The 25455-nt window shown below is 34.6% G+C and overlaps 1 protein-coding gene and 1 long non-coding RNA gene across 2 annotated transcripts; one reads left to right on the top strand and one right to left on the bottom strand.

The window, feature by feature from the left end:
- Positions 1-2176: 2176 nt before the first annotated feature.
- LOC128217389 (uncharacterized) lies at positions 2177-4857 on the bottom strand. Its single transcript, XM_052924528.1, has 5 exons — positions 4770-4857; positions 4226-4282; positions 3459-3637; positions 2940-3156; positions 2177-2400 (listed from the first exon to the last, which is right to left on the bottom strand). The coding sequence occupies exons 1-5, from the start codon at positions 4855-4857 to the stop codon at positions 2177-2179; spliced, it is 765 nt and encodes a 254-aa protein (XP_052780488.1).
- A 10015-nt stretch (positions 4858-14872) lies between these two features.
- On the top strand, positions 14873-17281 carry LOC128218615 (uncharacterized). Its single transcript, XR_008258404.1, has 3 exons — positions 14873-15109; positions 16377-16446; positions 16651-17281. It is a non-coding gene; the product is annotated as an uncharacterized LOC128218615 (long non-coding RNA).
- The last annotated feature ends 8174 nt before the right edge of the window (positions 17282-25455 follow it).

Here is a 25455-nt window from a genome sequence, read left to right as displayed (position 1 = left end):
ATTGTAGTAGTTGTTGGTCGTTTTTGTTTGTTTAAGTGTCACCTATTTTAACTGAACCCATATAAATAACAAATACTTATAGATGATATTAAATGTGTGCATTTTCCATGGCAACAAAATAAAAAATAATGGAATTTATTTGTCGTTATTATTAAATCAGGCGTAACAATATTTTCAGCTAGATAAGAAAAAATTCCCTTTGAAAAGAAAAAAATCCCCAATCAGCAGTATTTGACATTTTATAAAACAAAATACCCAAAACGTAAAATTCCTACATCCGGTGATCAGCAGCGAAGTTCGTTCAATTATCTAGCATTAGGAAACCAATGGTTAAATTTAAATTATATTGTGTCCAGTTGCATGCCATTCTTGCAATTAACCATTGTCTCACGTAAATTGTCCCGCGTAGAGTTTATTGAGACGTGATCTGTGCTGATACTACTTACTGGTTATTGGACTGCTTATTCCCTTCAGTCTGAATGCCTTTTTGATAGACAGGCCCTTGAATTATTACACCATGTCTAATTTCATAAGTATTTAATCATTTCATCCTTTAAAAGGCTCGAGTCCGAACAAGCTTGAATCCGTTAATTTGCTGCTTCCAACAAAATAATCTGAACATTAAGTTTTTTAATTTAAATATCGAATTTTAAACACATCGTTGATTTACATGTTGGTGTTTAATTGTAGAGGCAGTGCGTTTGGTTTGAAGAACAAAACGTTGAATATCTTAAACCATGCTGCATCCCATGTTACAGCTAGTCAACATCAATAAATCTACTTACATTTGTTTTCGATCTTCTTTACACATTAAAAGAAGGCTGTTGATGATGTTCAAACTTTGTGTAGGACAAACGATTCGAGTTCGTAACGTAATTAAAGTAAAACAAACGTTCACATAGATAGTGGTTTTAAGGACGATGTCAACATATTCACTATGGTTACCATTCTCTATCAAGAGTTTTGCAGTTTGTTTACATATAGCAATCATTTTAGGAGTTCAACTCGGACATTTTACTTTCAGTAGAGTGTTCTGGTTGAGTAATTCTCACAGTAAGCTATTTACCCATATCACGCCTGAAACAAATGTCAGTGCTTGACATAATTGATGTCTCGTGATTTGTGACAATCGAAGTCACGTGATTGACAAATTGGGCAGGTATAACAATATTTGATAATTATCCATTTCTCCAAAAATGAAAATAAAACTAAACCACCAAGAAAGATTCCCCTTTTGAATAGTGAAATTAAAATATATTTGCTTTATGCTAATATTCTGTTGTAGTAAAACGTGTCATTGACACTTTCATCAGTAAAGCATTTAGTCCATTAATGAATGTTGATCAATTGTACATAAAGTAAACTTAAATACAGTCCGAGCTTTTTAGACTCTTCTGCGGTCATACGCCTCTAGTCAAGCCAAATAAGACTGATGCTCTTTGAAATCCGACACATCCGGCCTCAATGGTAATTTAACTGGATGTTTACTTATTCTTACAGTTATTGTAACTGCCTCGTGTGAATGTTGGTGTTTCAGATATAACGTCATGACTTTGAATGGCAACTAGTCAGCATTTAAAAAGCTTACATAGTTATGATGATCCCGACTAAGGGATCATGTTGTTGGTTTTTAAATATTGCTGGAGATATGAGTAGAAAAGATATCGCGAGGTTAGAAGGAAACCATAATATGGATAATGAATTTTGCATTTGTTGTATCATTATTCATAAGGTCTTAGATTTTCATAATGTCTTTTTATGTCATTAGATATAAATAATGCAATACAAAAAACCTATGGATAATGACTGTTCTAATGCCCTTGTCGATACGCATAGTTGGCGAGGTAAGTTTCTTCGCTTTGTAATATCATTAAACAGGTTTCAATGATAAATGAATCATCGGCGTTCTATAAACGTTGCAAGATGAATATGTAGTCCGATATGGGATATACGGGGTAACGAACAGGCTCGACCTTTTACATTGACGATATGGTTCCCGCTAAATATATTTTTCATTATTTACCGTTTTCCCGTAAATGTGTAATCGCATAAAATAAAACCGCATGATTAATTTTGCTTTTAATTCAACAAATGTGTATAAGAAAATGGCGAGCAGTTAAAGTCTGTCTTGTGTCAACAATGTAAGTACTGTCTACAGGAGGACTTGTTCAGCTCTTCACGACCATAAATAGTTTGTCTCCCCGGTGAGTGTGAATGTCGCCAGCTGTGAGACGCATGTCTTAAAGTACTGATTCCACACGAGCCTGGACGGGCACCTCTGGACGAACGCGTTCCCTTGCAGGTCACATTGGATGAACTTGGTAGGATCGGGGTGCGAGAAGAACAAGGCCTGGGCGCTGATTGCCTGAGCGGTACAGGGGTTGGCGCCGTTTAATAAACCTAAAAATATATATCCACCGACGAGGGTTATTGCTTTAGTATTATAAGTATCTTTAAATAGTTCTATGGAGAGTGAAGCATTACTTCTTAAAAGGTGCGTGAAAACTGTTTTATGGTGACATTTGAAGCGAGAAATAATTAATTAGCGTTCTAAATATTGCCACAAGACAAGATTTCCGTGATGCTACAGACGACAGTCTTCAACAGGGGAGGCAATTACAATGTATTGACCATAATAAAGGAGTTCCATACGGGCATTTTATCTTCGCCAGTGGGCAAGATAAGAATTTCTAGCATGGTTAAATAATTGGATCTACTTGTCTGAGGTGGGAGAAAACTGTTTCTAGCGCGGTTATATACATTGATAGCATGAAACCCGAATTGTTCAAAGTTTTATCAGTATCACTGCCACAGTATTGATAAATATTATACCTACCGTTAATGGGAAACAAAACAACTCCGGGAGAACCCTTTGATTCTGAAAACTACCTACGGGAACTAATCTGTAAGTGCAACCAGATTGCCAGAGATCACCACACCTTCTTGAAGCGCAAACACACACGATTGCCTATTCTGATCCCAGATGAGCTGGTCAGGGCACGTGATCACGTGGCCATTTCCGGCAGCAGTGCACTGGATGAATTGTTTTTCACTTGTATAAACGTTGAAGCATAGCCGGCCCATTTGGAGGTTCTGAGCTGTACAATGAAAGTAAATTCCAAGAGAGGAGATGTCCATCGGTTCAGATACAACCGCCTGAAAGGTGTTGTTAGTTGAGTTAGTTGTTCATCTCAATCGCACTTCTTCTACAATGTATTATTTTCTTACGATCCAAACATTGCGCTTTTTATCTAATAAGGTTAAACAACAGCTTATTAGTATTTGAAATAGTTCATTTGATGGTTCGATGCATACATAATGCATAGTAATTGGTACCCTCCTCAATACGATATCAATTATGCTGTATCAGTCTTTAGCGAGTGCTATTTTTATGAAAATGATTAAGTAATGCACTTGAGCCTTTCAAAGAGTACTTAAAGTATTTATGGTCATCGAACCTTGAGATTAATACATGAGGATGTTGCCTGGTCGTAGACCTCTCCTCCTGGACACTGGACGATGATCATGCGTCCGTACAACCCGCACTGGATGAATTTGGCTGCGTCACTCGGTTGGGGAAAGTTCAAGGCATTCAAGACGTTGTTCACGCACGGGTTGGTCACCACCTGCCACTGGCCTAAGGAGTATACATATACATGTTCATTGTACATTGGGCTTTTCTTAGCAGTACGGTTGATGAATAAAATTTCAAGTACTCATTAAATTTATTTCTTCCAAGATCGTTTGTGCGAGGCATTCACTCACAAACCCACGCACGCACACACTTAAATCACTGAAGGGTATCATTCCGAGTTTTCAGTTTAATAGTAAGATTCGCAATACACACACAAGACATTCTGGAAGGAAGATTTTACAGATGAACAAAATACAGCTGAATAATAAGTTTATACACGTAGCTGATTTAAATACTGTTATTGATTATCATGAAAGTTTTATAAGCGCATATTTACTTCTATAAATGGTCGTTGTAAGAATTTCGTTTCGCAACTACTTTTTATTCTAATTTATTAGCAGTGTCTTTGTATTAGCAATAATATTAGCTTCGAAAATGTGATCCAATTCAGAATGTTTCTATGTTTCTTTCATTGAACAAGGAGGAATATATTATAAAGAGGTAGATTTAAAGTAATTAGAAATCTACTACCTTTTGAATGGTAAGTTCACTAAATAAACACTAAATAATTATAACTGTCATGTAACTTACACAATGCACGGGTGAAAGTAGATCCGGGCAGAATGATGCTTCGATCGGCCGGTTCAACTAGATGAAGGAATATATTGAACAACTTTGATCAGTGAAAACGAAACAAAAGCGAGTATATTCCATTTTAAACTAAATTCTTGTTTTAAATAGATGCGTGTTCTATGTATACATTGGAGTCTTTGGACGCAAAAGGACAGTGAGTGAAGCCAGCATGTATTGTACATATTGTATCCAAGAGGGAAAAACGATTTAAAAAACTAAGTGTTTGGCCTCAAACTTTCACTGGACTGTAATCACTAACACTGAATGATGCAATGAGAACTACATTGAGAAGCCCAGAGCCAGAGGAATCAATTATTAAGACTATACAGGTGGTATATGCTTAAATGAAGCAGATATAAATGTCATCAACATTCGGTTATTCTTTATTTTAGTCTGATATCTGGTATTGTTTTTAAATATAAGACAAATGTCAACGTATATGAAACGTATTTTATGTTTTGCTGAGTTAATTTTTATTTTAACTAATATGTCTTTATCTTACCTTTGTCGTCATAAACTTCCATGACGTTTTCAGCTGCAACAAGGCCACACAACAATCCTACACACGTGAGAAACAAGAAAGAACTCATTCTGGAGAGAAGTTAAGTGTTTTATGATGTCCCGCCTAAAACAAGTGCTGCAGAGGAAACGAGTACATACCTTTTATATCTACCGTTAAGCAAGTATTGTAATTTTAGATATAGGTAGACTCACGTTGTTTGAAATTCATTTCGAACATAATACATTTTATCATAGCATCATAGTATCATTTTATTTTGCATTTATTCTTCACCACGTCGAATATGTCTGCCATTTCTCTTGTAGTTTGTGTCAACTGTGTGAAAACTGCAAAGCTGTCATCGTGTTTGATGTTTGAAATACAATAAAAAACAAAGTTGACTGATAACATCCCGTTTCCGTCTTGAAACAGACGGTGGCAACATATGCAGGAAGAACTATGTAGCTTATCGCGATTTGTCAAATTAATACCTTGTGACACAAACATTTCCTTACCGCATTACATCTTAGTGCTCGCGATATGCGTTTCATCGCCTGATAAGGCTCCTTTCAAAATCATACCACACATAATGCTTTTATGGTTATAGAGATAGCAACAAGCATGTTTGAATACGATTTCTTATATATTATGACAACCCTTTTGTATAGCAGTTATACGGAAACAAGGGAATAGCATTGATGAAGACTCCCTTAAATGATATATTCATACGATTTTGTTGTCAAATATAGAATTTTGAGTATACTCTGTTTTGCAATACTGAAGCTCAAGCGATATTTTAGAAATCGGTGTTGAATTAGTTTTAAAGAATTTCTTCTATGTGTTGATTCTTCCATACAATTATAATTCGACTTGCAGACTTTTCTAATAATTTGGTATGCAGAATTCGGATACTTTTCAATGTACACCCAGGGAATAAAGAACGGAATGTTCTAATTGATTTGTCGTTCATTTGGGGTAAAACGAATATAAGGGATTATGGTTCATAATAAAATGTTTACACGGGATACCAGTGCGTCACCTCGACATAAGAAGTATATTTACCATTTCATTGTCCAAAGTACATTTCCACTGAGCTGTAGTATTCGGTGATGCACGTTTATTTATTTCGGTGAATTGAATAGACTTCCTACGAGCATATGGATATCAATAACCAGAAGAAGAATTGTTTGGAATAATTTTCTAAATATGTAATTCCTTTGTCAATTATACGAACGTCTAATGCAGAAAGACGTCTGTCAAATAACAAAGCCGCGAATGGGAACTAAAATGGCTCTCAACAACCTTTGTGTCATGCACATACAATAGCTCCTGTTATTAAATCTACATATTTCACGTGACCCTGTCTGAATATAAATCTTAAAGTAAAATTGAATGTGAAATTCATGAAAATATACTCATTTACTAAATATGACCATAGCGACAATGGTATAAAGACATAAATATCGAATAAACGGGATGAACATATGTAATACAATACATGTATTTTATAATTTGCGACAAAACACTTTCATAAGCAATAAATATTTCTTCAATTAAACGACTTATCAACTGCAGTGAAATTCACAATATATACAAATCTTATAGAGAGAAGTGTAAATTTGTTGTGCAAAAGTAAAGTCCGTTGTCAAGTGCATTTTGGAGTTTTAATAACACACTCATAATTAAGAATACAAATAGACAGCGAACATTTATGCAAATGCCCGTTATGGTTAGCATTCACATGTTTTCATTCATACCCGACATGATAATCCGTTCGAATTGGTTTATTCTACAATTGTTTTAATATATTTGACATATAATACATAAGGATGAATATAAGCATTAAACAAATCATAGGGAGTACGATATGTAAACAGACTCGATAAGAAAGTTATTATGAGATGTCTCTCTTTCTTGCTAATTCAAGCTGGGTATGCACAGGTAAAAGTTTGTTTAAACGAATACTTGAATAAGTAATGTACACCATTTAGGAATGCATGCACTTTTGAAGAATATGATAGAAGGGCGGGTCCTATTAGGTAGACATCTACACGTATAAGTAATACACAAAATAAAAATGTATTTGTTTTCCAAATGTAATTCTGTATATGTTTAAATTGTAGGGCTTAACTGATCCGTGGCGTCTTGCGATCCAAAGAGAATTTATGAATTACTACTTATGCGCATTACGTAGTACAGTGCAGAACTTTTGTCTAACCATTTGGGCACACAAATATTAGAACGCGGACAAATCGGGTGTAAATGTAAGGTGACCAATGGCTATGATTGGCGGCTCTGACGGGATAATTCTCAGGTGATAATGATAATGATGAGGACGAACAACCAGAAGTTACTCAGAAGTATCAGAGGGATGATTTTTTTAGATAGGTGATAAACCCTCGTCGTTACTCGACATTCCTAAATTTAAAGGAAAAGTAACAAGGGACAGTATAAGATTAATACAAGGGTATTAGAGAAAATTGAAACAACAGGGTCGCACATCCAGGCGCAAAATTAAACAACCGCTCAGGAGGCTATTGCTCAAGGTAAACATAACATCGATGATTTCCTCATTCGATAACAGTTTGCCTGTGTACATAACACGGATTATAATGAGCAGATTCATGGTCATTTATCAGATTCGGAGCATTGTGTAGTTTAATCCATAGACGCATTTGAAGTGATAAGTATTTTACATGTAGCGCTTTATTATTGCAGTTGTGTTGTGTTATTGAGCTATTGAATTGCTGAAGCACCACCAAAAAAATGTTGCTTTTGGCAGACACGTCAGAGTTGGGTTGGTGTGTTGTTTCCGAGTATGAGACAAATCCCATTGCCGACGACGATGAGGACTAGAAGCGCATATACAAGGCCGATGCTCGCGCTAGTAGGAAGGCCAAGTCAGACAGGAAGCCAACCGGAACAGCACCCGGGATTAAAACGGGCGTCGCACACCATGCAGACGAGCAGGCGGCGTCCAGGATTATGTTTGTTGCGTGGGAAGTCTGGCTATTGCAAAATGAAGTTCCCACAGAACACAAGCTATCATGATAACAGATACTAAGTAGATTTAAGGATTGCTTGGTTATTTATATAAACGATTCAGTTACGAGTACCGGAAAAGTGGAAAGGCAAGTAAGTCCTTCTATAGACATTTACCCTTTAAAAGAGATAGGGTGGACTCCAACATAAATAGTGATGTCGTAGTTCCAGTTAGTAGTAGAACACCTGTGGTCAGAAAGTTTTTTCGAAAGTTATATATACAACAAAATGACACACAAAATTTGTCCATACACCCAAAAGGTAGTTAAGTAAATAATCCCCAAAAAATGTTTTGTAAAATAAATTCTCCCATACGTATGTCAATTATAACAGTTTAAAAACTTGAATTATATGGATAATAACATTAACATATGTTTGTGGATTCATTGGCCTTACTTAAGTTTGTAAGGACTTTTTAAAACACACTTGACAATTATAGTTATATTATATATATATTGTTTATTGTGGTTCAATTATACTATATTTTTGTAATGTCACTGTTTAACAATTTGCGCGGTAGTTATATTCAATACGGAGCATACTAGCTTATTTTCAAATACTTGCAAATACATTCAATGTATATTTACCTTTACGTAAACGAACTGTTAAAAACATGCTACATACAAGATGTTTTATGTTTCTAAAGAAGGATATATAATTCATAAATTAGTTCATGGTTTTTTCATACCTTACGGTGTAAACTATGAATATAAACTTGGAGTATAAAACAATAACATCAAGTTTTATTATTGTTAAAACACCCTAATCATGTACGTTTATATATGTGTCATAAGCTGCATTTAATGCTACACTCCAATATATCTAAGCGGGGATTTATTTCTCGAAACATATATATGTAAAAGAAAGTTGTACTTTTTTAATATTATTTTGCAATTTTTTTTTAAAAAAGGTCAAAAATCAGAACCCGAAGTAAGTTTAAATGAGTTATATATATATATATCTTATATCTGATCCAATATTTGTCTGTAATATTATAAAATATATGAATAGGTATCAATACCACGACAAATGTCAACAATACGCATTTAAGCATAAATGCAAGCAAAAAAAGTTGTCAATGTTTATAACTTTAAAACTGAAGATAATAAGTATGTACATTATTCGTTACACAGTATGGATTCTAAAAAAGGCCACTGGTGTAGACAATATACCACCAAGGGTAATACTAGCAGGCAGAGACTGCCGAATTCCCTGAAGAACATTGCAACAAGTCCTTTGTAACAAAAAATGCCCGTAGACTTGCCCAAGACAGATACTTGCCTTTCTATCTTAACTTAAGTATTAGACCAACTGCTTGAGTTTACAAACAAACCAAGCGTAGTGTTAGGTTTTCCGGACTTACAAAACTAAATATAGGATATTGAGCTCAATGATTGTAATTCATGGAAAATTCCCGGTATTCGAAGAAGTATAAACCTCAGTGCATTCTTCGGCGAACTAGGTAGACACGCGACATAATATGTGAAGACTGTAACATAAACGCGATAGAAACAAAATACCATTTAATTTTTTTTCCCGATTAAGTGACATAAGGAAACAAAACCTTAAACCATAGTGTTGTCATTGGCCTACACAACAGAAGTAAATCTGTTTAATTACAGTCAATTTATATGCTGAATAAACATTTGCAAAACGCCTTTATCTTAGGGATACGCACATGATATTCAACTGATATCAACATATGTGATGTTTCATTTATACTACTGGGCTGTTACGATATCGAATACTCAAGCATGTTAACCCGAATTAATCAAACTACAGTTTTACTTCGTATTTGTAAAAGGATAAGTGCTGAATGATGAAATGAAAACACTAATTTCATGAACTGTACACCCTGATTAGCAATATACTGTCACTATCTCTTAAACATATTCACTCAGATATTTTTGTTGGCTACGAATGTCGTAAATGCAATGTTATGTAAATGTGGTGAGGCCGGACGCAGTAGGGCAACCACATTATCTTATATTTAAAACAAAATCAAAACCAGCTAGTCATATGTTTATGCTCAAGCCCTTGCCAATGTAATTTGCGGTCAGACTATAATTTCATAATTTAGAAAGCATCCGACGAAAAGAACGGTCAAATTTCAAGAAAACACATGATTGTCAGTCATATCCAAGTACATACTCCGCGCAAGTTGTGTGATTCCACCTCCGACATAATGTTTAATTCAAACGTTGTCAGTATATCTACGCACAACGGCATCTCATCAACCATTTGTTCAATTACGTCTTGGATTTTTTCCCATTGTCTCTCTCTTCTTGATAATCGCTAAACTTACATGGTGTTAACGAAAGTTTAATTGTCCTTACAGTACGGCTCATTCGAATGCTTTCATTCAAAATATTGTCACATGCAAGTTTTAAATTAATACCTATTTTTTTTAATAAATCATGATAATTTAGTTTCATTGTGAGGTCACTAAGATTAATTAGAGTAAACCTTTCCCCTAAGATAATGTTAGAATGTAGTTATCAGGATATGTATGAACAAGAATAGTACAGCGTTTGAGAGAACAATTCACAAGGTCGCTTGTAGTATGTTCTGGAACATTCTTATTTGATATACGAGGGTAAACTATATGACCATTTGTCTTTGGGAGAGTAAAAGTTTTAATTTAAGTTTCATTAGAGCTTGCACATTTCTAAAAGTTTGGATTTACTTACATTATTTTACAAGAATTTCATTTCAACCTTGTATGGGAAGTATTTTGAACGTGATGTTGCATTCAAAATAGTGCACATTCGTTTCATATTGGTTTTTTTCTGTGAACCTTTAAAATTTGGTCATATTTTTCCTTCTATTTTCCTTTGTATTTAAAAGTAGCAACAAAACGTTGATTGCCTATGTTACGGGATAAGTAATGTTTATAGAATGCAACATATTGCGCAGTTAAAAAATAAGATACAATTTGATGTGAAGAAAATTTTAGCTTGTTTATTCTAAGAATAAGGAAAGCTATCCTAGTCACCCGAGCGTCGGCGTCGGCGAAATCACTTATGTTAAAGTTTGCGTACAACCTTAAATACTTTCAAAGTCACAAATGGCTTTGCAACTTTGCACACTTGTTCACCATCATGCCCCCAACCTGAACACAGGAGGAAGTAACTCTATCAAGCATTTTGACAGAATAATGCCTCTTTTTCGACTTAAAATTTACGTTTAAATTTGCGTACCACCTCAAATATTTTCAAAGTCCATTAACATCTGGCTTTGAAACTTCGCACGCTTGTTCACCATCATGCCCCCAACCTGTACGCAGGAGGAGGTAACTCTATCAAGCATTTTTACAAAATTATGCCCCTTTTTCGACTTAAAATTTACGTTAAAGTTTACGTACCACCTCACATATTTTCAAAGTCCATTGATATCTGGCTTTGAAACTTTGCACGCTTGATCACCATCATGCCCCCAACCTGTACACAGGAGGAGGTAACTCTATCAAGCATTTTGACAAAATGATGCCCCTTTTTCGACTTAAAATTTACGTTAAAGTTTGCGTACCACCTCAAATATTTTCCAATTCAATTTATATGAATATCTCAGCACATCATGTATTGCATTGAAATCTTATCTAACAGTGATCCATGCATGTTTCGCCAAAGCTCTTCAATCCATACACAGAAAAGCGACGGAACAGTCGAGCGCGCTGTCTCTGTGACAGCTCTTGTTTAATTATGACATCCTAGTTATTGAACCTTAACTACTGCTTTGGATTTCTTTTTGGCGAGTTGATGTAACCATTCATTAAAGGAACTTTTTCCACAAAATTCATGTATGTCTTTAAATATTAGCAACGATTTATATGTTTATCGATTACACGATTGAATTATTTTTAATATATGTGTATGTGTATATTGTCTCTTTATTTGAGCTGTATACTGAAAGTTCATTTATTAAACAACGCATGTTGCCAGTCTTTCAAGTTGCTTATTTTATTCATCCTCAGCTTATTCTGAGACAAGCCCTATAGCAACCAAAAACTTTCTAAAGCAAACCCATCTCTCTCTACACTTCCCAAATCATTTGTTATGTAAACATGATAGGGAAACACAGACAAGACCTATGACGAATAGTGTGCAAGATATCACATTACAAATCGTGGCAACCTTCCCTCCATTCACTAATTAAAAACGTAAACCATGCATCTCAAAAGGAAAACATTTAAGCATGACGCATTGCTTATCGTTAGAGTTGCTTTATTAGAAGTATGAAATATATAAAATAGACGGACACACGTAAAAAAGTGCTACTCTTAATTAATAAACTCTCTTGGTACAGTCAAACAAAACGTAACTAATAACATCTACTATCGCTACGTTTTGAGGAACTACCCAATTTAACAAAATATTTGTGACATTAGGGTTAAAACTCATTTCTAAATGTTTTGTGTGTGCAAAACAAATTTGTGTGTTTCGATGGGAACGAATTTTGATAAAAAACATTCTAGTATTAAAATTACCTTTTAATTGAAATTTCTTACCCGTTTGCATTCATAGATCTAGCTTTTAGGTCTTTACTCTTGTTTTTGACATGCATCAATGATCTTGACAATGCACAGACTGGAGAATAAAGCCATTGTACCTTCTAGCATAATATTCGTAATGAATATTGAAAATTATTCAGTTTGCATTTTAATTGTTATAATAGTGATTATTTTTGCTTATATTTTAATCCTGGTTGAGCACTTCTTCCTATGTTCCTTATTTAACTGTAGAACTAGACGTTATGTGTATTATAATCTGATTTTGTTATATTCCTGAACACTAACTTTTGAGTGAATTACTAAATAAGTCCAAGCTTATTAGAAAACACCTCGGTTGTAAATGAATATTACCGTGCAACCGTAAATCCAGAATCGTCAATCTATAGTTGCTAATTTCATGACAAAGGAAATAATGTTTCTTTTAATAAAATAAAGTTAAGGACAGATACAACAGCAACTCAATAACATTATTTCCGTTGTTCAAAAGTGTCAGCAATGCGATAAATAAACTGAATGCAAAACTAATGTTTGGGTACTACAACGCCGACTCAACTCGACACCGTGACTTAGGTGTTTTCAAATAGCAAATGCGGTTATTTTAATTGCCAGAAATGCTATGGATCCGTTAATTTTGTGGATGTTATTATTTAAAATTTGAAATAAATTATACTTGGAAAATATTTAAGTATCATCGTAAGTAGAATCGACCTAATGTTAAACCTACTTTTACAAGACTGCCCCAATCAGAGAAAAAAATAAAGAAAGCGCTAAATACGCATGAAATCAAAAGATAATTTGTTGATTTAAGATCGAATATTATTTCATTCGTGGTCATAGATATATGATATTTTCACATGTTTCTATGACCACGCGAAAAAATAAAATACGATCTTAAACTGAAATCAACAAATATATCTTTAATGACTGAAATTACCGGATATCCGGTCGGGGTGGGAGGAACTGATTGATATGTTGCAAAAAACAAACCGATTGAAAGACCAAATCAGCATATTGAAATTGTCTAGAAAATAAAGGTAAGGACCTATTTGGACTTGCAAAAAATGAAAACTTTGTTTGACCTTTCTAGTTACATTGATAAATAATAGCTTAGTTGAAAACGTCACATTGTGCAAGCATATAGGTGTCATTCTTTCTAGCTATCGTTCTTGGCACGATCATATTCAATTTATAAATCAGAAGGCAAGGCAGCGAATTTACCTTAAGCGGTTATTTAAATACGTTCTTGATCTTAAACCACTTATTTAAACTTAACGCATTTATATACAACATTTATTAGACCTACACTAAAATATGTTGTTTGGGATAACATGACAAAAACGGACGAGTATGATCTTCAAAGGTTCAACAAGAAGCTGTGAGAAGTCTTTCCGGTGAAACGAGACTGGTTTCATTAGCCAATCTATACACTGAGACAGACCTTGAGCATTTGAACGAAAGGCGGTAAAACACTTATTACTTTTATTTTATTAGATGTATGACTATATAACTCCGCCTTATTTGTCAGAACTGATATCATCTCGAGTCGGCGACACAACATCATACAATCTTCGTATCTCATCCAAATGTCGGAATATCTTATATAAAATTCACTTGCTGTCCGGTTCCTTTCTTCCGTTTACTATTTCTGCACGGGATGCCCCTTTTGAAGATTGTCTTTCTTTCGCATCATTGCCATCGTTCAGGTCCAAACTGAACAATAACACAAATTAAGTTCCTTATCTATACTACCGTGAAGACTGAAAACTTATGCGCATGTAGTGCAGTAACCTTAACAAGAACCTATTATCAATACATATAGTCAAAAAGCGTTATTGCCAATGTGGGGATAATGAGGGCAACTACTATACTTTCACTTATCAACCCTTTCACATTCGATGAGAATATTTCCTCGACCAATTTCCTACATATGGAAATTTGTCTCTCCAACAGCTGCCTTTCGGTGTACAGAATGTAACATATAAATTTAACAAGACACTATTTTGCCACGTAAAACACTACATTTGGCAAAACAGACGTTTTTAAATCGAACATATCTAACTTCATGACCCATCAAGGCCATTTTTTATTTTTGTTTACAACTTTATTTCTCTTTCGTTCTTCCTACTCATTGTTCATGTCTCATGAATAATCCGTTCAACATACTTTGTCATCATGCATTTAACCGACCAATCACACCATAAAAAGCTCCTTAATGGTTTGATAGAAGCGAGACATTGAATTAGCTTTAACTTTCTTCTCTTTTCTGTCGGTATATATTTGTTTTGTGCATGCTCATTATCTTTTGTGTGTATACTTTGTGATTTCAAGTTTACTTGGATTTTGCCAAACATTTGTTAATATGAAACCTTGTAAATAAATGATGAAACATCAATAATGTTCAAACCAATTGTCTAGTTATCCTGTTACTTAATGTTATTTTTAAAGCGAATGCATTAACATTCCTTTCCATAAAATTGAGTCAGGTCCGGCGAACTGCTTGCTTACCAGTGCATTGGAAGTTTATATATATATTTTAAAGTGCGTACGGAAGCCTGTTACTTTATATAACTTCACATAATTGTTTTTTTTTCTGAAAATGAGTGAAATCCGGATGTATAGATATATTTAAGATGCGATTAAAAACTAACATATAGAGCTCTTACAATTATATATTCAGGCATTTTCTGGCTTGTCTTAAATTACATTTATGTTGCAGGAAAGTTTACCAATTTAACTAAGTTTTGCTTTCAAACAGGAATAGGAACACTCAGTAAACATGCTCGCTGAAACGGTAAAACTTTTTTTGTATTATTTATGTTTAAAAATTGTCTCCTTTATTGTGATGAGTAATTGGACCATTCCCACTTATTGATAACATACATATATCATTAAATATAGATAATATGAATATAGAACATGTCACAATCATAACCCTATAAAGACAAGTGTGTTTACAATAAGTACCTTAACATAACTTAAGTGGGAGCGAAGAATAAAAACATCAAAATTCTTCAAAAATTCAAATTAATATAAAGACACTCTCATTTTTGAGATGCGTTTGTACACTACTTGTCGATTCATTTCATGTTCATTAACGACTCGATCTTTCGGTCAGACTGTGCCCTCGACAAATTGCCCCGATGTACAAATGTTGATGATTACCACATGGTGTTAATAAGAATACTGGTGATTGAACAACGAATAAATGCAATATGTGAATGACTAAGTAAGATTTCTTACGATTGCACAAATATGTCTTACAACTCTTCACTGTGTAGCATATCATATTTAATTGTAGAAAGTTGTACGGTTAATTCAGCTTGTCCATGCTTGATAAAAAGTGACTGTTTTCACACAACTAGAGTCATGCTTTTTATTAAACAAAACAAGTAATAATTCCTTTCAAACTTTAAATTTAAATTTGATTTCTTTATTTGATCGTCTATTTCAAAAAGGGTATTTTACACCTGGAAACTCTGGTAAAGTGACGGCGTACCGTTCAATAAAATTGGTAAGCAATTGCAAAGGCCTAGTTTGCTTTAAGATACTAACCGGATTAAATATTATTGTGCGTCAAAGAATCTATGACGTCAAATAACACATTATATAATTAAACAGCTACCCGATGCCCATAACAATATATCCAAAATATAGTTACCAGGAGTTCAGACTGCACTAAGAATGCATTTTGAAATGAAATCGTGTAATATCGTTTGAACAGCTTAAAATTGTCAAACACCTTCCCGATTCACCAGGCTCATCAAAGAATCACCACGATTCAGGCAGATACCTTCGCAAATTGATTCGCTACTAAGCATTATTGACCACCATTTCATAAATAATAGACACGTGTAGCCCAAATCGACATAGTGATGCCAATGAAAAAATTGAAGATACCGGTGCATATAAAGGTGCAATATCAAATGTCCTAATATTTTGAGAAACATACTTAAAGAATCATTGCCCACAAAAAAAGTCAACACACGCATGTCCTAATTTTGTATTGTAGAATAAAACATTGTGCTGGAACATCTCTGTAAACATAAAGTCTTTTTTAGATTCCATTTGTTATTCTGCTTGTTCTTTGCTGTCTGACTGGAAGCGATGCTGGCTCCTGTTCAATAACAAGTAAATGTTAACACATAATTTGACTATTCATTCCGGGTTTGATTAATGCTTTATAATTTTATGGACTATCGTCATCACTGTTATGAAACGTCCAGGGATTACGGAACGGTCGATTGACAATATGGTTATATACGGTTACTGCACCAAACCACCGTGAATGAAATAATACATAACATAAAATCCATGTATATATACTCTTTGTAGCCATATGCGAAATTCCTATCCCATCTGGAAGCAACCAATGCGATAAAGCAGGGACCTGGCGAAACGAACTCACGTCTGTCATGAAGTTCAGTTGCAGAGGTGGTCAAATTGAAGGGCTATACTGTTGCTCGGTAGGAAAGGCAAGCTTATTTTACCCGATGGCTGGACGCTTCTTGCAAGCTGAGAAAAACACGACCATGCTTGGATGGACCGTCTAATGGGCGAACAAAGAACAAGGAAACAGCCAGTCTTGGACGGGACTCTCATACAGCGGCCAGAACACAATTCACACACAGTGGCTCCTCGTGATGTATTCCAAAGCTTTGTGAAACTCTACTTTGCTCAATACGGATACATTCAAGAAAATATGCTAAGAGCGTAACAGGCATAATGTTAATTTCACAACGCTTCTATAGATTTAATTATTGCAAATAGACATTATGAATTGTGTAATCAAATACCTTCTTACCTGCTCATGGAGGTATAAACATAACTTTATCGTTAATTTGGTTTTGAACTTCGGTGTTATGATATCAATGCATTTAGTATTGGAAAGATATGTATGAATGTTGATTGGTTTAAAGTAAAAATCTGATTAGGAATTAATTTAATATAAAACAAAGCTATTGTGTGAACTGACTTGAAACTGACTCAGCCTTGTTGAATTTGTAAAACAAAGAGGGAAATGTACACAAAAAACTTAATTCTATAAATGGTATAACTCTTTTAACCGCCTCATCATGAATGTAAACTGTTTCCGGGGAACATTTGATATACAACGAGCGTTATCGATAAACAGCATGATTTTGAACATGTTTTCACAAATTTTAGAAAGGTTTCCGTATCAACCTTTAGTGTTTTGCTAAGGTTGGAGTATTCTGACTACGACAATCAAATACTTATAAGAATTATTTGACACTTAAGTGTTAATTTGACCTAGATAAAATCCCCTAGGTCTTGGAAGCAAAACACCAAGTGAGCCAATGGATCGAGAGTGTGGTGCACCCGTTCGCCCTCGCCTTTTGTTCTTTGATACCAGAATAGACCATTTAATACTTTAATACCTAACACAACTTCTAGAAGTATGCGTTACAGTGGAAGTGGTCGTACAACCATACCCCTAAATCTCGGTTATAAAAGAATGATAGGCAAATGTTATGTTAATAATGCTGATAAAATACGTGGTAACCATCCATTAGCTCCTTTTCATAGGTAACCTTCGATGATGTTTCCTACTTAACCCAAACCAAACATTCGTTAATAGAAAAACTTACTGTTACCTATAAGCGTTACATTGCCCAACATGGAGCATAAGCGTGAGCAATATGCGATTGGACATTAATGCAGTATAACTAATCGTTTTCAAAGGTTTTCCTACTTTTGGTCTTAAATGTTGATTAATGTCATAATAAAATATATTTTGACAATGCTTATCTTATTTTGAAAACTGAGAATTGCTCCTCTGCAGTTTTGAATAGTCATAACGAGCATTCGATGAACGCAACTAGATACAGATTAAAGTTGTTAACGCTCGTAAATTCCTAAGTCTTATTGAAATCAAGGCGGAAGACGTAATTTTGAGTTTGGAAACCATTGCTGAAAATAAAACAAGTAAAATAGTGTTTTTAACTCCCTCAAAATATTTAACAGCTCTAAACGGGTAAACAAATAGCGATTAGGCATGCCATGGTGAAAGAAGAAACTTAAACACAACTGTATTACAATGAGACATAGTTTGAACAGCAAAAAACTAACCTTAATTAAAGGATGTATTTTTTCAGAAAAAAATGATCGGTTTATCTTCCAAACTAGATTGTTTTACATGTATATTACTTTAAGAATCAAAATATGGGTTAAATAAATATATCTTGATACTTTATAAGTCAAAAGTTTGTTTACAATAAGGTATTTATCAATCTTTAATGAATTCCAATCCCCTGACTGTAATAAATGTTTAACCTTGCCGAACGGGCTGTTTTGTCTGATAAAATAGACCTGGTTACCCGCCCCATAATTGTTTTTGCTAAGTACTGCCGCAAAACATATTTGCATTATCGTTCTACAAACCATTAAAAGAATTTACCGATTTATTTAATGATTGAATAACTTTTAAAAGGTTCTAAACACAATTACTACAAATAAAAGATAATTTTCCTCTTAAACTAAGCTCCTTACAGACATCATAACTACCAGGTGGACGTGCTCTCCTTTCAGCCAATAATTGTTCGGTTTCCTGGACGCCAGCTAAGACAGCTTATTGTTTACTTATATGACGTGTACTTCAGTTGAGACGATTCAAGTGTTTTTCATAAACAGAAGTTCGTTGTTCTCTATGAAATACAATCACTGTTTTCTTTAACTGGCTAAGTTGTGACGCAATACATGTTTCTATACATTAAACATGAAAAATAGCTTTTAAATAATACAATAAACACAACAGTAAGAAATAAAAAAGGATGCATGGCATTCAGTCGGCCGCGCGAAACAAAACAATAGAAAGAAAAAATTCATGTATATCTCAAAAAAGTTATTATTTACTTCAATGATAATATGTTAAGTATACATAATTTTGTTCGAAAGATATTATTGTTGATGAACTGAAACAAATGTATTTGATTTTTTGAACACACTTTACTTTTATGAGTAAATTGGACGGGAATATATAACATTGTCGATATCATATATTTTTTGAGTTCGTTTGTCTGAAAAAAAAGGAAGTGGAAGTACATTCATAAATCTAAAAGAATCCACAGGCTGAAATATCATCTCTTTTCTGCAGACTTAAGTGGCATTCTCTGTACTATTTCAAAGGACAAATAATTAGGTTAATCTACAAAGTGCGTGGACATTGTATACAAGAATAAGGCTTAAGTTGATAAGGGCAAAATCGTGTTGTTAAAATGATAAACCTTTGTATCACATGGAACGAGCGGATTGATATGTTGCCAGCGTTACTGAACATCTGCGACTGTCCTATATTGTGCTGCATTTTCGCTTTTGCAAAATCAATCGGCAGTCAATTTCGTAAAATGGAAATATAAATTCTTAAATAAATAAAGAAACGTTTCTGAAGTACACAACAGCATGTGGTAAACACATTACTCTAGATAAAAGCACATTTTTCTTTCTTTCCTTGTAAAGTCATGGGCAGCAAGGTATATTTAGGTGTTCACATCGCTGCTTACACTTTTGCAATCTTCTATATATACGTATGATTAAGAATCATGATTATTGAGTGATAACCGGTACTAACCATCGGCGATTCTGATTTACTTTTGAATCTTGCGAATTTCCTCACCGTTTTATGGCAGTCATTACGAACTTTCGATGAATACAATTAAACAGAAATTTCAGTTGTAAACGCTCGTATTTTCCAAAACGTCCTATTGACATCAATTAAGGCAAACGCAATTGTGAGTTTAGGATCCACTGCTAGAAATAAACAAGTAAATGGTGTAAATATCTTCCTTAAAAAAGGTTAAACAGTTCTTAGCGGGAAAACGGGTGATGATTAGACATGCCAGAGCGATAAGTCGTTTTGCTTGAAAAAGTTATTAAACACAATTTTGATGGCAAAGAGATATGGTTTTAAATATTTGACGAAATAAACTATTCCTGAAACTTCGGTGATAAAACCTTACAGATCGTTTCTAATAAATTAGTAGCTAAACAGGCCTTTTTGAAAGGCGCTGTATAATGAAACTAAACTTTATTTGATACGTCTTTACTCAGATTTTATACATGTATATCACATTTTCTATATTTATAAATACGTAATTTAATTTCAATTAGTATTTTTTTGATAGCTTACAAGCGGAAAAGTTAACTAATTACATTTCATTAAACAATTTTTCACCGATTACATTCCCCTGATTGCATTAAATGTTTCGCCTTAACAAACGGGTTGTTTTGTCTTATAACATCGGTCGATCCCCGCCACATTACCTTCTTTGCACAATCATATTGCAGACTTTATTCGTATTATTATTGTTTATGTTAACTATTAAAGCAAATAACCGATTTACTTTTTTTGTTAAACAATTGATATGCTTTTAAAAGGTTAAAAAACACAATGACGACAATAAAAATATTATCTTAAACTTAACTCTGTCGAGAAATTAGAGCTGCCATTTCGACAAGCCTCTCCTTTCTTTCAATATCCATTCGGTGTACCTGAAGTCAAGTTTAAATTCAATAACAGCCAAAGAAGCCACATGATTGATGTTAGTTTTATGACATATAGTCACAAAGACAATAGATCCACAAACATTAACAGACACAAACATACACATATGTTGGGGCTCTCGCATAGAATGCTTTAATGGTATGTTCTATAGATATGCAAAAGCATTCAATTTGATCATGATCTTTAATTTGAATTAAATGTCGACGCAGCCCAGTCAGCATCAATTTATTTGGGTTTTTAATGATATAAATGAAAAATAAGTTACATAAAGATATATATTTATATGTAATCAATGTAACTGGTCATAACAGAAAGTAAATCGCAAGTGCTCAAAAATACAAATAATAACGGGTTAATGACGATTAGGCTGTGTACTATAATAGCGTTTTTTTTTGCATAAGAACGTCCGTCATTTGATAAATGTGGACGCATCGATTAATTTGAACCATTGGGGTGCCAACGCAGGTGATATTCCCATCCCTTTCACTTCTGGTTTCAGAATCTCCTAGATTTATATTTTTCTTTCGATAACAAATTGTTTAATCAAATTAAATTTACAACTCACTGCAATCTGTAATATTTGCATGCGTTTTCCTAATATTAATGTAATCAATTGCAAATGCCTGTCAGGCAGGGTTAAAGGGAATAAAATGAGGTAAATCTAACCCAAAACCAGTTACATAAAGTCTAAGATCAGACTCAAGGGTGGTACCACCACCGATCAAGAACATCTAGTTGGTGGAGGTCTTGCGATTTGTCGGGAAAATCAGACGATGGTAATATCGGTCCATTCATTCTTTAGTGACAGCGTTAAGAGCAAATGATACGTGACATTTAGCACTCTGCCAATCTGCTCATATACCCGTCCAGATATAAAATGAGAACAGGATTAATGGTCAAACGTATATTACCGTCCTCTTGAAGGGATCAATTAAGCTCTCAGGTATGTATAACGAGGACGGTGTCATCCAGTAGACCGACCAATATTTTCTGGAGTCAAAAGCGATGTCATGCACGGAAAAAAGTCAGTGGTCAAGAGAAAAGGACCTATGCCTTTCTGGTGTTGATGGACATATGTTTGCGCTAGGCCCTTAACAAAGAACGGCTACATGAATACCAAGCATTGGACTACATACCTAGCCGGCTTTACATGGTGTAGATATGACGGCAATTTCGTCTGCGGCAAGCCATAGTCCCCATTCACAATGAAATAAACCCGGGTTTTTGGCTTTGGATTACATAGCAATGCCTCAACCCCTACTAGCATTCAAACATCAACCAAATCCCACTTTGGGTTATGCTAAAATGCCTTGTTTCCTGGGTATCAACAAGGTCCAGTACTGTCACTGGAATATCTGTAATTTTACCAATGTACAGTTTGCATGTCACTACATAATTGCAAGTCAAGTTGTGCAGTTGCCAATATCAACAGCGGGGCTGGTCCAGATGATTCAGACCAGATTGGTTCCTTTAACGGTCATATTTTTGTTCCGAATATATGGCCAGCAAGGCAGTGTTTGATATAGGTATTTTGAGATAACATTACGAAAGTCCATTCACCATATGCTAAGTTCAGCTATCTTTGTCTCCGCATTTTCGAGGCACACAGTTATTATTTGAAGGTGTCTCCACAAAGTGATATACGACGGATGGGGTGGTTGAACTCCGATTGTTTTAAAACATATATTTGTACAACAGACGTACCTAATTAAACGATGTTCTTCCAGATATCTTGATATATGGCGATTTCTTTGGTGACTCGAGCGGGTCAAATCCATAGTGGGTCAGATGGACACTGTCTTAATGTCGATGGAATTATTTTGAAATGGGTAGGGCTTCTCTGGAAAGATGTGTTGCCAAAATTTCAACTTCAGACCATGTCAAAAAAGACAATACCCAGTATGTGATCAATCTAAAGGGCAATGATCAGCCATCTTTGTCGCCGAGTGACTTCAAAGCGCATGATTTTTTTCAGATTTAAAATATGTACGTAGCTTTTTTCCCACTGTTTATAGCCTTGGTTTGATATTCTCCCATGGTTGCATTGGAGGGGGTGGACGATGCATCTGGTAAGGCAATGGACCTACGAAGAAAGCGGGCGATTGGTTTGGGTCGACATGCTGTTTGTAGTGGCCATAGTGGTAGGGGAATCGTCTCTAATATTGATCGCAAAACGCCTTTACTTTTCCGATGGTGTCCATCTGTCCATAGTTGGCTCTTGGATGTTTCTTGTCACTTCGAAAAACGCTTTTATACAGTTTCTCAATGATTCTTCTGCAATAAAAAACGTGAAACATTAGGCTTCACCATATTGATGTTTTTCCCGAAATAAAAATCAATTTTGTCATTTTTATAAAATCCGCCATCTTAAGCAAACTAAAGTAACACATCTAAGCCAATCAAAAATAACACATTGAACATTTGCCATACATGCTTGAATACAAAATAAAATGTTCTTGAAAACGTCGCATTTGGTTTTGTTGCTGTTATATAATATGTGATCGTGTTTAAAAGAGTTTCTCTTACATATTTAAAATAGGGTTTATTCACTAGACGGATGGCAATTGAACCATTTCAATATAGATATCAACATCGCGTAAACATATCGTTTTATTTTAACACTCAACATGCATCCACCCTCTTATCGTAATAAAAAAACATTTTTACGGAAGTGCACAATATCAAAACATCTTTTTGAAACTCCGTGCAATATAACAATTATTACAGACAATAAATGACATCACTCTAGATCATGAATTGACAGAACTGTCATTTTAAATATCATGGGTTATGTCCTTGTCTTAGCTGTTTTAACTGTTTGTCAAGGTTCAATGCCCTTTTTTACACTGCCCTAGACAAATTAATGAAGAAAAAATACATTTTAGAACGATAAAGCTAATATATTTGAACGCCGCTGACCGCTTGAAGTGAATTAATGTTTACCGTCAGAACCACTTTCCTGGAATGGATACTCAATTACGAAGGCTTCACAAATTCTGCAATAATTCATGGCCAGTGTTTATCATGTTTTACTCAACCATTTTGTTTGAAATAAACCAACGAAGATAAACCGTATTTACTACCCTCATTTGCATATCAAAAGTCTAATTTTTCAGTTGATTCACTTTTTGTCGTACTACTGGGTCTTGAACATTTTCATTTAGCAAACTACGAAAATATTGTTTTGAAGGTGTAAGCTTTTAATTCATATCTGATGGATTTTGTTATACCATGGCATTCACTAATACATACTGTTACTTGAACTGCAAATATATAGCGATAGGAACATAAATTCAGGTGCCGTTTAAAATTATAATTCAATTGTGTTAATGGTGCTGTTGTTTGTGTACATGGTGTTGTGTCTCAAGTTAAATGTGGGTTTGACCATTGTCTTTTGCTTCTATACAGGGTTTGTTTTGTAATGTCGACTTCTGGGCTTGTCCCAGTAAGTCTCATTACATAGTTTATCTGGGTTGCAAATAAGTTGGCTAACATGTACTACCATAGAAACCTGATGGTTATGACCATTAATACTTCACATCGCTTACTTTTGTACAATAAATTTGAGGTGTGAGTATGCTTTCAGAGCTTGACCAAAATAGTAATAATAAGAATATGAGACCCATCGAGAGTGTAAAAATTAAATTACCCCGGCTATACCCGACATTTTGCATACATTATTATAAGCTTTAGAATTTTTACTATTACAGAAAAAAAAAACGAACGCCGTGAGGAGTCGACAATGATTTGAATAAATGAAGTATCCCGGCAAATTATTTAAACCACAAATGCAACATTTGCATTTGCAACAGTATTCTCACAGAACTAAATTTAAACCTTTAAAGCAATAGGCTTATCCTTCGGCTCGGCAAGAGGATGGGCCCAAAATGTCTTCAAAAAGTCGAATGGCATCCGTAAAAATGCTGCGGAGGCCCGGTGTTAATCATGTGATGCTGCCTGTGATGATTCTATCGGCGATCGGCAAGTAAAACATCGGAAATATCTACACCTTGCTTAAAGCTTAATATAGCAAACGAATAACACCACGATACCGAAAAATTTCCCTGAAGTTTTGGCTGGAACGGGATCCTTATCCCCATTTAGAGGATACGTGAATGGGGATTTAATTTTTATTGATAGACATGAATTTTTTTTGCCATCATCTGCATCAATGTTTGATAAGGTGAAAAGCAGGTTATGAGCAAAATATATCTTCCAAAGTAATGAGAGTCCCTCGTCATTGAAGTAGGGATTAGATTTCGAAAAACACCACAAATCAGTGTCTTCCGTAAACTGGTTATTAGTTATTACTTAAAGTTGATTTTTTTTTCTTTCTGCGTTATAATGTTTGCAGTGTTTCTGCTCGTCGTTGTAGATTGCAATGTCTTACACGGCAAACACAAGATCCGCTATGACAATATCAATGATAAGGCTTTATAAACCCGAGACTGTGTCTTTTCTGCTATTGAATTGTTTCGAATATCATTTTTTACAGAATTAAAAATTAAGTCATAACCCAACAGCTGTGGTGTTTGGTTCTGATAGGAAGCAATTAACAATTTCCCCGGTGCCTCGGATGTTCGGTTGTTTGGGGACAGTTCGGTTGTCTGGGGACATTT

Source organism: Mya arenaria, chromosome 14, assembly GCF_026914265.1.
Source record: "Mya arenaria isolate MELC-2E11 chromosome 14, ASM2691426v1".
Classification (NCBI taxonomy): domain Eukaryota; kingdom Metazoa; phylum Mollusca; class Bivalvia; order Myida; family Myidae; genus Mya; species Mya arenaria.
This window is presented reverse-complemented; position numbering and strand designations above follow the sequence as displayed.